Source organism: Lagopus leucura, unplaced genomic scaffold, assembly GCF_019238085.1.
Source record: "Lagopus leucura isolate 7727_CA_CO unplaced genomic scaffold, USGS_WTPT01 Super-Scaffold_100001, whole genome shotgun sequence".
NCBI classification, from domain to species: Eukaryota; Metazoa; Chordata; class Aves; order Galliformes; family Phasianidae; genus Lagopus; species Lagopus leucura.
The window spans coordinates 11,631,246-11,644,727 of record NW_024962262.1 but is presented as its reverse complement, the minus strand read 5'-3'; the positions used below and the strand labels follow the sequence as shown (position 1 = coordinate 11,644,727).

Genomic DNA, 13,482 nt, shown 5'->3' with positions numbered 1-13,482 from the left:
ACTCAAAAGTATCCTGTTACCTGCCACAGTTAAAAGCAATTGAAAAGCTAGGAGAAATACGTATTTGCCATTCTAAGAGTGAGGGAATGGATTAAATTACACCTTGCAAAGGAAAAAATACCTCGCCGCTGGTTATGCCATCGTGTATCAGTCATTGTGCACAACCAGGACACCACAATTCCAGAGTACAGACTAGAAACACAGTACTTCCTTTTAACAAGGTAAGTAACTTCTGTATGGAAGAAGTTGGGAAAAAAATCATGAGAACTATCAATCTGCAAAGCTATCATATGCATAAGAACTACAGGCTTTTATCAGAGCTCCAGTTCGTCCAGAATACTGAACTCTGGTGTCAGTTACATCCCTTAGCCTCCTTATGCATCAGGTATCGATCAGAAAAAAACCTGGTCCAAAACACTGGTTTCTGCAACAACGAAACACTGCCAGAAATCTAGTCTTTGCAACACAATTAAGGTGTTAACTGCAGCATCAAATAACTCTGCAGACAACGGTCACAAGTACTTACTAAAAATACAGATATGCTTCCTAAAGGTAACATGTGAAGCTTTATTTAAGGTGAAAAAGCTTTTGGGTTTGCTTTTAAAACAGTGCAGGGTGCAAATGTTCACCACGTTGACATTCAGAAGATTTGCTGCTCGAAGAGGATCTTTTCAAACCCTGGTGGAGGAGTATGATAAAATTCACTGAACTGACAATCCAGAATGGCACTGTCATCCACTGCAGAAAAGAATCAAACAGAAGGAATTAGAGAAGGAACTCTTACAGTTTCGTCTCCTATTAGCCCCCTTACTGTACTCAAAACAGGAGGAATATTTATGTACGTGTAACACAGGTGAAATAATTCTCTTCAACAAGTTCACCTTCACACACACAGTGAGATCAAATTGTCTCTTTTCTCCCATTTACTCTTCTTGACAGCAATCCTTGCTGAAGCAAGGAGAATGCTACCTCTGATTTCACTGGAAGCTAGCAGAGCTTCAGGCAGTTCCATTCAAATTTTCTACTCTATTTCTCTGTAAATCTGTTGAGTAACAACACTACTAAATACCACAGGGTAGTCAGCTCCCAGCTGCATATTTTTTCTGTTCACTTATTCATTTTGCTGGAGGTTTATAGGCTTTCAGCAGTCTACAGTGATTCTTCTGGAGGTTTAAAAGATTTCAGATGTCTGCAGTGGCTGGTGTCAGACTGCTGCTCTAGGATGTGATACACATACAGCTTCCTTGGCTGCATCTTTAAGTTGGAAGTTAATGCTTATTAAAATACCTCTCCAAGTTTTTGACCTCCCATATACACAAGTGTTGCTTTTTGTATGTAAAACCAAAAGAAAATTGCTAAGGATTTTCACAACAAAACTTTCACATATTGCTTTAGCAAATAGGAATGCCCAACTGGACAAAAAAGCAAGCTCTCTTTCAAATACAATTTCTTCTAAGACAAACCTGGTAAATAATATTAGATCAAAATAGAAGAGCTTCATCTCCAAAGTTGGGTTTGAAATTTAGATATCTCAGAGCTACAACAGGAATTTTTCCCTCTAAGGTTCAGTTCTACATCTCACTTATGCATAAATGCCTGAAGGTTGCAGGGAGCAGCCTTTGAGTTCACTTTTCTGTTTTACACTGTCAGACACGATGCTGTGTTCACCTGCTCCACTGCGTTTCTTTTAGAAAGACATAGAATCACAGAATGGCCTGGGTTGAAAAGGACCACAATGATCATCTGGCTTCAACCCCCTGCTATGTGCAGGGTTGTCAACCAGCAGACCAGGCTGCCCAGAGCCACATCCAGCCTGGCCTTGAATGCCTCCAGGGATGGGGCATCCACAGCCTCCTGTTCCAGTGTGTCACCACCCTCTGAGTGAAAAACTTCCTCCTTCTAACCTAAACTTCTGCTGCCTTAGTTTAAAACCATTCGCTCTTGTCCTATCATTATAGTTGCACTCTGAATTATGGATGGGGCAAATGCTTAAGAAACTCTCTTCTGTGCTCAAATCCTTCCCCTGACCTAAAGTTCACATTAAAAGGATGTTTGCATTTAGAATTTATAGCAAGTAAGAGCCATGCAAAATCAATTTGCAGGTTTCAGTTGTTATAGCACTTTATAGGAAACATGATGATTATTATAAAATCACGCCCACTTGTAGAAGATGGTAACAAGAGTCTGGCAAAACAAAAGGCCACTGCATAAAACTGTAAAAAAAACACTGCATAAAAAAAGTGAGAAAAAAAGATTTACAATAGGATGACATGTCACCAAATGTTTACTGAAAGCAACCAGCATTCTCTAACACTGCTTCTAGACTAAAAGGAAGAAGGAAGAATCAGCTATTACACAGCAACTATTCTCCTGCTGCTGGCCCAGCCTGTCAGGAGCAGTGCTGCAGGGCAGCTATTGTCTGCCACAGCATTTTAGCAGCGCCATCATGTGGCTTAAGCACACACGAGAAAATAACAACGTGAAAACAATTTCCATTCTTAATAGCTTGGAAAGGTGTAAGTCTGGATTTACAGATTTCGAAGGCTCTGTGGCATATCTAACAGTATCTGCTTCCTGCTCATAAAACGTAGCATCAAGAATGTGTCAAGATATTAGTGGGAATCGACCATGAAATGACCTAATTATCCACATCATATAGCTAATGGTATCTCAAGAGGTAAGTGAGCTCAGATGGGGGATATTACTCAGACTAAGTTCTCACACAGGAACAAAAATAAACTGGAGATGCCTGCAGATGTAGTAAAGGGAATCCGATGAGCAGTTATCGTTTGCTGTAAACTATAAGGCAACCCAGAGTACAGCATAGATTATACACTGAGCAAGGGGAAGTGCTGCCTTTCAGACGAGATGTTAAACAGAATTCTGACTACTTGGGAACTACAAAAACACCGCCAAGTTCTAGAAGAGTAAATTGTTAACACATGTCTTGGCCAAATTCCAGCTTCCATAATTCAAAAATTCTTTCTTAAACTGCCTGTGCAGGGATTAATTGGACATGGTATTTATTCCTCGCTCAAAACTGCTCTGCTGCATTGACGGCTGCTGGCAAAGCAGCTACCACAACTCCTGCAACAGCTGCTGGATTTCAGAACTGGGTTTCATTTTGGTAACGTAGGAAAGAAGCTGTCCCAGTAGACAGCAAGCAGCTGTACTGGTACTGCATGACAGTTATTACTTCTGTATGAGAATACAGATGGCAATTCAGTATCTATTTGTATTTCACACTGAAAGCACTTATCAAGTATGTAGAATTAACAGGCATAAACATCAAGCTTCAGAGATAAACTAGATTAGTTCACGTAGCTAGGCTATGCTGAATTTGTTCTTTTTCTTTCTTCCATCTCTTTATAGTTCCTTTTAACTGGCTGCTTATAGACCAGCTGCAGTAACATTTCTGCCTGTTGAAGGTGGATACTTTGCTAGGAAGCAATGTTCTTTGTTTTCTGGCTATTAACAGCATTGCAAATGAAGTGAAAATATACTTCTTTATCTCCCTAGTTTTGTATTTCCATGTAGGTAATTGCTTTCATTGTCAAAATAAATGACAGACGTGTGACTGGAAAGATATGCGTTCCATCTAAGTGAGGAGAAGAATTCACAAATTAGACCTGGTGCAAAAACAACATCCAAAATATAAAACAGTCTGAAAATCTCTGGCTTACCATAGACAACTGGATAGACAGTCCCTCGGATACCTGAAGCTGGACAGTGCATGTTCTTCCCATTTAAATATACATTTAATTCTACGTGATCGTATGTGATGCCCTGCAAAACACAAGAGATTGACAAAACCAAATACCATCAACAAGTTTATACATAAAAGAACACTACTCAACTTTTCAGCCACAGGCAGATTTTAACACTGTTACACAAACCATTACAGCATCCTAGAGAACTTCACCTGAAATACTCCTGCAAAGGACTTGAAGTCAGTAAGTGATGAGGAACAGCAGGATCCCTTAGTGCACATTGAAAACAGTATCACACGCTGTATCTTAATGAGGCTGGCTCACAGCACAGATTTCCTGACTATTCCACAACAAGGTAAAGAATCACAACATTTCTAACAATTGAGAATAACAAGCAGCCTGCAGTCTTCTTGTTTGTATCTTTCCATGGGAATAACTGTAATAAATAAGGATGCTATTTGTATATTTGTCCATACCCATGCATGGAAGCCACTCTCAGCTCATTTTCTCTGCCAGCAGTAACAGGCCATGGTTTCATACACAACGCTATAAATATGCTCACCACAGAGCAGAAAGCAAGCGCTAGTGAGGTAATAAATTACTTCTTTGTCAGCTAAGCAGTTGTTTTGGTACGTCTGAGTATGACAATTTGTGTTGTCAGGCACTGCTTCAGAATCGATTCCCATGACAGAACACAATAAATTGAAATTTACGACAAGTGGGGAGTTACCAAACGATGCATCACCTTCAGTTCTGTGATCAACTGTTTGAAGCTGTTCCTGACTGCAGAGGTTAACCAAACCCTGACACAGTCTGCAGCCCTCCAAGAAAATGATGTCAGAAGGGGATTAAAAGAATAACACAGAGTCTGCAGGTAAAGGGGGGAGGAGGCAGCTTTAGCTGTTCAGGGCTTCCATAGATGACATTTCTAATCAGTGCTTTTCAGAAGCAAGAAAAACTAGCAGTGATACGCTCCCAAGTATTTTCAAAAGTACATCTCTAAAGGGACACTGAGAACACGTCAGCAATAAAACAGAACACAAAGTCACACAGATATTTTGGGAAACCTGGCACAGCAAAGTAGAAAAACTTTTGGATTCTCAATTTGCTCTTGCTTTTCAGTCATCTTCCCAGTGAATGTGACCCTTTTTCCATACAATCCCCACGTAATCTCTCTCTCCTTCTTTGCAAATTTGGCTAGAAAAAAATCAATCCCTCTGTCACCCAGGATCAATCACTGCTCAGTTCAATCATTCTAATCATTAACCAGTCAGTTATGGGACCCTGAATTGAGCAGGGCATGGAACATGACTATGCAATGCATTCTAGCACACTGTTTGTTCATCACCCCTGTGATGGGACTCATCAGCCAGCTAGACACCAGACCACAGCAGAGCATTAGTGGCTGCTGTTCAAACGCTGGTAAAGTTGGTTCTCCACTTAGAAACACAGTCTGATTGAGCTGTAGGTGTCCCCGTCCACTGTGGGGCAGCTGCACTAGATGACCTTTTAGGTCCCTTCCAACCCAATAATGATTCTCTAATGCTAAGAACAAAGCCCACTTACGTCCAGGCTGCTGATCCAGTCAAACACAACAGGAGTTTATATCTAGGCTCTCTAAACTGTGAGACAAGAGCCAAACAATAACATGACCAAAACAGTCAGTCTGACCACACAGCTGTAAATAAGAGAAATGTGGGAACAGCAAGAGAAGACAGCAAAGCACAAAGAAACTCACCACCACATCGCCCTCCTGTGGCAAGCTGTTGGCTGGTAATCTGTTTTTCTCCTCGTTGTTGTAGTACAGAGCTCCATCATTCCTCATCACCAGGCTATGGACATCTCGGCCAAGTGGAATTTGATTCAAGTTTGCTTTCTGGGTTGCAACTCCGATACCCCAAATGCCTAGGATGTGACATTAACATGGTAAGAAAATAAATATGCATGATTTAGAGTGTCTGACTGAAGTAGGACAGCATAAAGAGGATTTCATAATAAGTGCCAAAGAAGTACTACCAGTAGGCTTACACTGGAGGTATCAGCAGTCACAAAACATTGAAGAAAAATAGTATCTATCTTGAAAAATAAGGATCCAGACACTTCCAACCACTAAGCTCAACTTCTACTCCCAAAACACACTGAAAATCAGGAAGGATGTGAAAAACAAATCTAGCTAGGATGGCTTTGTGAACAACTTGAATTTGAAACAACTTGACTTAAATACCACCACAATGTGCTTATTAAACGCACCGCCCATATCAGCCTGCCAGGAGTGCAAGCCACTCCATTTTGAAATGAACCTGACACATTGGTTAAGAGGTCTGAAGCATGGCAAATGGGTTTCCTTGTTCTGAATTACAGAGATGAGCAGTTAGATAGGAATAATCAGTAGCACAGATACAACAGTGGCTTGGCAACCAGCTAACATAATTTGAGGGTTATCACAGAGCACCTGTTGACTGTGAGTCATAGAATCACAGAATGGCCTGGGTTGAAAAGGACCACAATGATCAACTGGTTTCAACCCCCTGCTGTGTGCAGGGTCACCAACCACCAGACCAGGCTGCCCAGAGCCACATCCAGCCTGGCCTTGAATGCCTCCGGGGATGGGGCATCCACAGCCTCCTTGGGCAACCTGTTCCAGTGCATCACCACCCTCTGAGTGAAAAACTTCCTCCTAGTATCTAACCTAAACCTCCCCTGTCTCAGTTTAAAGCTATGAACAAATTCTGGTTGTAAGACATGTATAAAGGAAATATATGCAAAGGATGTGAAGGATGCCCACTGCAGCTGGAGCACAGCAGCCATTTTAAGCATCGTACGCTATGATGAATTAGGTCAGTTAGAGAAATTCTACAAGAAACATGAAAACCAATTAAAAAAAAAGGAAAAATACGAACTACTAAGTAGTTGATGAAAAGACTAGGTCTGCTTAATCTACACAAGACTAAAATGAAGCAAAAATATGTCAGTTTCAAAAGTAAAAAAACGGTGAACAATTTATTCTAATACTTACAAGTCCAGAGTGAAAAGGACATAAATTAGATTTTGAAAATCTTTCTAATAGCCAGGCTAGCTGACTCCTGGTAGACTGCATATCTACGTTTTAGGCGGAGTAGTCTACAATTCTCCTGCCTTGGGTCACAGGAATAGATGAGACAGGATTCAGAGGGACAAGAAAAGTTTATTTTCAGTGTTTCTAAAGAATAGGAGCATGGATACTGCACTTGTGTGAGGAACAGCCATATGTGAACAGCAGCTGCAGTTGATTCTCCCCCTCTGACAGGAAGGACAGTAAAATTGCTTGAACTGGGGTTTATACGTAGTTTAAAACTAAACAACTCTTTTGAACATGAGGTGCTTTAGACTGATCTTTGCTCACACTGCCTGCCCTTCAAGCTGGATGCAAATAATGCTTACCCAGAAAGAGTCAGGTTCAAGCTCTGGTTAGTATACTAAGGCCTGTCTCCAGAGTAACAGTTCTCTTTTGTTTTCCTACACTCTGAGAAAGGACAGTCTCATTCTGATACAGTGTAATGTTCTTAAAAATAATGATCCTTTCTAATACTGGAATACAGGCAAGTCTGGAGTGCCCTCTGCACTAGCAGACCTGACTGCATTAGCAGAAACATAATGTTTCCAAATTCCATTCATTTCTGCTATCTTATATTGCAAATTTGTGCAGAAGAAGTAAACATGCTAAAAGGTTCCTTTCAATAAAAGTAGTGCTGGAACAAAAGCTGCACATTGTTTGAAGAGCACAGTAGAGCACAAGGAATGTTACCATTGCTCAGACAAACACAGTACACATTAATCACAAATCAAGGTTGACAAATAGGTACAGACACTGCTGGATAAATCCCACTGTTAAAAACTAAAACTTCATAGCGAATGGTTTATGTGGTCATACATACAATCATAATCGTAGAATTGCTCAGGTTAGAAAAGACTTTAAAGATCAAGTCCAACCACAGCCTGACCATCCTACGCTAACTCTAACAACCCTCTGCTAAATCATGTCCCTGAGCACCACATCCAAACGGATTTTAAACACACCCAGGGATGCAGACACAACCACCTCCCTGGGCAGCCTATTCCAGTGCTTAACAACCCTTTCTGTAAAGAAGTGTTTCCTGATATCCAACCTAAAATTACCCTAGCACAGCTTGAGGCCACTTCCCCTCGTCCTGTCACCTGTCACCAGTGAGAAGAGACCAGCCCCGCTCTCGCTGTGAGCACCTTTCATATATTGGAAGAGAGCAAGAAGGTTTTCCCCTCAGCCTCCTTTTCCCCAGATTAAAGTGCCCCAGTTCCTCCAGTCTCTCCTCATAGGACATATTCTCCAAGCCCTTCACAAGCCTTGCTGCCCTTCTTTGGACCTACTCTAGCATCCCAGTGTCCCTTCTGTACTGAGGTGCCCAAAACTGAACACAGTACTCGAGGTGAGGCCGCACCAATGCTAAGTACAGGGGCAGGATTACTTCCCTACTTTGTTTCTATAATATGTCAACCAAAAAGCATGCATGTGACAGTATACACACGCTGTCTTAGTGTTGGCACTCTTTCAGTTAATAAGTTTACTTACCGTTCTTTTCAATATTGCAGAATCTCAATTAAAAACCAAACAAACCTCCTTTTCTAAATGCCCGTTTATAAGAGTCTCTGATGTTCACAAAGTTCAAGAATACAACTGGAAAGATGCGCACGCTCGGCATCTGAGACAGGACCACTCAGTAACCTGCTACGCCTTCCAAGTTAGAAGTTTTTGCTGACTAACCTGTGGACTGGATTTTAAATTCAAAATAGCTCTTGTTCTGATGTAGGGGCGCGTTGGCGAGGCAGCCTCCAGTGCCACATATCCTTCTGCCATTTTTAACAATGACGACATCTGTTCCTGCAAGAAGAAAGAAAAGCAAAACTTCAAAACTCTTTCAGGAGTCTGGAAGAGCCCTTAAAAGCCCTCAACACGGAGATGTTTGTTCTTTCAGCCCCAGGCAGAGCTTCATTAGTCTGCGAGAACTACAACGACGGGCCACACTTCTGACAATGAAACAGAGGGAAGTTTATGGGCTGGCTCATCTTTCAGTTGGGCTTTATTTATTTAAAACCCGTATGCCGCTCTCATTTCAGCCGGGGAGTTTGGGGCAGCGCGCCGGCCCACAGCAGAGGCAGAACGCACAATTTAACCGAGAGGTTCCCTGTGAGGAAGCACCGAGCCCACACTCCGTCTGAAAATAAAACAACACGAGGTTCTCTTCCACGGCAGGAGCCTTCGCCTCCTGGTGCCCAGAGCACAGCACGGGCCCTACAGCAGCCCCGCGGTGCCCCACCTCGCCTCCCGCTCTCCCCAGCCCCGCCGCCCCTCACAGCCACGGAGGCCGCTCCGCTCACCCATACGCTGCGTGTCCAGCTGCACGGCCGGCATCTCCTTCAGCGGGATGTGACCGGCACCGCCATCCCGGCACCAGCGGAGGCAGCAAAAGACGGAGGCGGCCATAGCTGGCCGGGCCCCGCCAGCCGAGCCGAGCCGAGCCGGGCCGAAGCGCGCAGCCGCGGGCTAACAGGGCAGCGGCGGCGGCGGGCGGGGCGGTGAGAGCAGCGCCCCCTGGCGGGCGGGAGGTGCCGGCGGGCGGGCTGTGCGCTGCGACATGGCGGGCGTCGTCCCGCCTCATCCAGCATCCGGCGCGGCTCGTTGCCGCCCTGTAGGGGTGTTCCAGCAGCCCTGTTCTTGATTTGTAGGGAAGCTTACAGCACGCGTAGTGAGCTGCCGATCTGCAACAACCTGCGGACAACGGATGACTGCAATACCTCTCTTTAGAGGCATATTCATCTCCAAATCAATTTGGGCCACGCTTGGCGTCCCTGTTGATTTTCAGCCGCTCTCTCTCTGCCTGGCATTTCACCTAGAACGCTCCCTGGAGGCTTTGTACAGAAAATGATGCAACTAATGCAATGCATGTGCACAGCGTGAGCGGGCGCAGCGGGTGGAAAGTGGGTGTTGGAAAGGCGATGTGGAAGGAAATGCTCGCAGCAAGAAGTGCCTTTTTGGTCGGGACGGGCTGTGTCAGTCACACTCAGCCCTCCACGTGAAGCACGAGGTGCAAAGCGGCCTTACACAAAGCAGCGCCTAAAACCAATCTGATTTTAAGAGCTGCTTTCAAATATGCTTCCTTTCTTTTATTGGGTTTACTGTTACAGCCCATAAACATCTGGGGTCAAGAGCTCGCTTCCTTAAAATATGCCAAATGGGATTATTCCTGAACTTCTGAGAAGTCAATATGAGGTGGAAACTGATGTTTATTCATTTCATATGTAGGGCATCGCCGTTCTTGTTGGTAGCTCGGTGTTGCCATAATTAGTCCCATTTAAGGCACTGTGGGATTTTTATTGTGCACTGTGGGTTTGTTACAGTAAATGCTGAATGGCAAATGTTAATATATTAAAAATAAAATAATTTTTAGAAAGCAAAACAAAACAAGCTTAGGAAGAGACCCAACCTACAAATGACTTCCATCCTATTTTTTCTACTGTTTTTTCCCCCATATGACCACTGGGGAAATGAGCAGGTCTTGCCGCACCAAGGCAGCATCACCATGCCTGCTGGGTCACAGGGCAGCAGGGCTTTTGGGGGTGCTTTCCTGCTCCATTGCTTCCTTAGCTGGAAACCTGGTTCCACCGGTGTCCCCCAGTGCTGGTGACAGCTCGATGTCACAGTGGGGTATGTGGGTAAAGCCACACAGCTGAGAAAACCAACAGCATACAGCCTGGGTCAGGCCAGAGCAAGGAAAGCAGCTGGTAATGCGTGGAGCTTTTTCATATGCCTTTTGTGGGGGAGGAGATGAGAAATTCCAGCAGGATGGTACCAGACCTGAATATTTTTCTCCTTCAGCCTGTTTAGAACAGCGGGGCTGCACAAAATGTTTATGCTGTGCAAAAGGCTGCCCCAAGGAAATAGAGATCTGGGCTCCAACTGGGGATGGTAATGAAGGGTTAATTCAGCATCTGCCTTTCCTGAGTGTGTGTTTCTTTCACTGGGGAGGCCAAGTATTTCGAGTCCTCCCACACTGGAAGCAAAATTATGCTCCGCACGCCTAAACAAGTTTGTTGCTCATAGGGTTTTATCTTCTTTTCCTTGAACGGTAGCAGGAGAGACAATTTGTCTGGGAACCATCTTAGAAGAATAGGAGAAAGAACAGAAAATTAGAACGGGTCCCATCCATTCCACAAATGTGGGAGTATCTGGAGGTCATGCTGAAAGAAGAGGGCAGTCACTGACTCGTGTTCTTCTGCTCTGAGCCTCATTCACAAAACACAACTACCTCTCGTGAGCCCTGCAAGCTAGGTGCACAGGCTGCAGATGAATACGTTTCAGCAAGGTTCCCTGATGTCATCGAATCTGCAGGAGAGAAGGGAACTATGTAATGCATCACCGGTTGTTACAGCATGTAATACAACATGACTAATAAGTCTCAGCAAAATGATTCCTCTTAATCCGCATTGCCTCTAGAGCCCTGCTAGGAAAAAAACACTGGTAGTCACTGCTGTGCTGCCACGAGCTTGGGGGAGGCATTTCCACCTGTAAAAACCAGTGAAAAAAAAGGTTATTACATGCGCTGGAATGGGTGTAGTAACTTCCTCACACAGCTTGCACAGAAGTAAATGATAGCGCAGGACTGGAAAATCAAGGTCTGTTTACTGCAAGCACTCGCAGGGTCAGGCCTGTGGTTTGGAAGATGATACAGACAAGGTCTCAGATGAAAAACAGGTTGTGCTTGTGCGCGTCAGATCTTCATCATAATGTGTTCTTGGGAGGATTTACGTTCTGTAGGAAGTCTCCTGCTTTACACAGTTAATCTGACACTTGCCAAGGCACAGCAGAAATGGTGTATGAAAATTAACTTCGTTCCTCGTTGTTCTATTTACTTTGGAGGTCACTTCTCCTTTCATTTTTATGCAATATAAGCAAAACGCACCAGGGCAGAGCTTTGATCTATAGGCAGTCACAAACCTCATTAAAACTGACAGGCATGCTGGCCAGGCTTCATTCAGGAAGGAGCAATTAAGTTCTTTAACGGCACAAGAGAGCGAAAAACTAGAAACCGTTGCCCACAGCACAGGGCTGCACAGCCAGGCACTAAGATGAGCTAATTCCTATGAGCAAGCACTAATTTGGGGAAAGTCAGATTTCTCTGGGGACGGTTTGCGAACGCGGCAGCAAGAGCCCAGATTGGTTGCAGCTGTGTTTGCCTGCGTGCATGTCAGGGAGCGGAAACACCAGGCGAGAGCCAGCAGACAGTGGGAGAAGCAGTGGTGCATGGCCCTGAGAAAAAGCCAAGGGACAGCTTCTTCTGGGCAAGCATCCTGGCTAGAGCAGCAAACTTGGACTGCTGCAGCACGCTCCCTCCCATTTGCTTCCTCTGCGTGCAAGGAAATGGGACGTGGCTGTACATTCTTTGTAAATAAATAGGATTACACTGAGGAGATAACTGAATTCATCACCAAGTTTTCGTCCTCATGGGGAAATCTGACAAAGTGCTGAGTATTAGGGTCAAAGCTCTGCCTGTAGAACGATGGGACTTTTCAGTGCTGCCGAATCGGGAATTGGAGACCTTGCAGAATACCGAGGCAGTCTCTGAAATTCAGACCTCTAAAGTACAGTCGAACATTTCAGCTGCTGCTGATCCTTCATGGATTCTTAATGCCTGGTATTTTTACAATGCATATTAAAAGTAGTTTTTATGGAACAGTGATAAGAAATGGCTTTCTCTGATCCTTCTTTTGGAGTGTTTAATGTAGTCCAGATGTATCTGTCAAAAAAAAAGTATAGTCAGATGCGGCGTAGTTGTGCAACGTTCATACATGGTTAAGGTGTTTGATACACAGAGCTGCTTTGAATAGTTTATTTATGCTGTCTTACAGTGTCTTCTTACTGAGCTGTACTGGCACCGCTGGCAGGTTGATTTCCAATTAGGTCCCGACAGCAGCTTCATGGCACATCTCAGGTTGCCTCTCTCCAACTGAGGTATGCTCATACGAATAAAGCAACGTGTTTCAACAAGCCCGAAGCTGGAACGTGCTCTGGGTGTGCTCTGACACCTCTGCAACAGGACGCGAAGCCTGAACCTGCTCCAGGGAAAAGAAAACTAGACCTGGAGTCAAGGGTAAGTCTGGCAAGTGTCCTCAACCCTTCATTCTCTGTGTTTCACCGTGGGAGACAATTGCAGCCTGACACGTCTTCAGTAGCATGGCTTTCGAGAAGCCTTACTGACAGGGAAGGCAAACCTGGAAATAAAAGGAGCTACTTTGACCTCCAGCTACTTTTATCCATCAGTTTTGTGATAGATATCTTCTCCAGCACAACACAGAGGGTGGCTGGGGCCCACGATGAGGAGCTGATGTGGCCAAAGGGCAAGATTGTGTTACTTTTGGCAGCGACTTTGGCAAGAGCTGGCTAGAAGCATTTGGGAAATTACGGCTGAGGGGGGCACTCCGGCTTTATGTTGACACGTGTGCAGGCTGCCACTGAGACAGGGCCCTCTCTGGCTCCCTTATGCTGGCATCAGTGTCTGTTAGGCTGTGGGATCAGCTGGGTGAGGAAATTGATCCTGCTGAAAACTTTTTTTTAAAACTGGATTAGCTTTCGGCTCTGTTGGCAAGAAGGTCTAAGCTAACATGTGGCTACGTGGATGTCACAGCCAGCAGAGAGCAGGCATCAGGAAAGCATGACTAAGGGAAGGGAAAAGGATGGAGCTTGTTCCTTTGCCAGCAGCAC

General features: G+C 44.5%; 1 protein-coding gene across 1 annotated transcript; it reads right to left on the bottom strand.

Moving 5' to 3' along the window:
* Nucleotides 1–547: 547 nt before the first annotated feature.
* Nucleotides 548–9,255, bottom strand: SPRYD7 (SPRY domain containing 7). Its single transcript, XM_042868387.1, has 5 exons — nt 9,102–9,255; nt 8,488–8,604; nt 5,449–5,615; nt 3,684–3,786; nt 548–738 (listed from the first exon to the last, which is right to left on the bottom strand). The coding sequence occupies exons 1-5, from the start codon at nt 9,205–9,207 to the stop codon at nt 641–643; spliced, it is 591 nt and encodes a 196-aa protein (XP_042724321.1). The 5' UTR covers nt 9,208–9,255; the 3' UTR covers nt 548–640.
* Between the last annotated feature and the right edge of the window lie 4,227 nt (nt 9,256–13,482).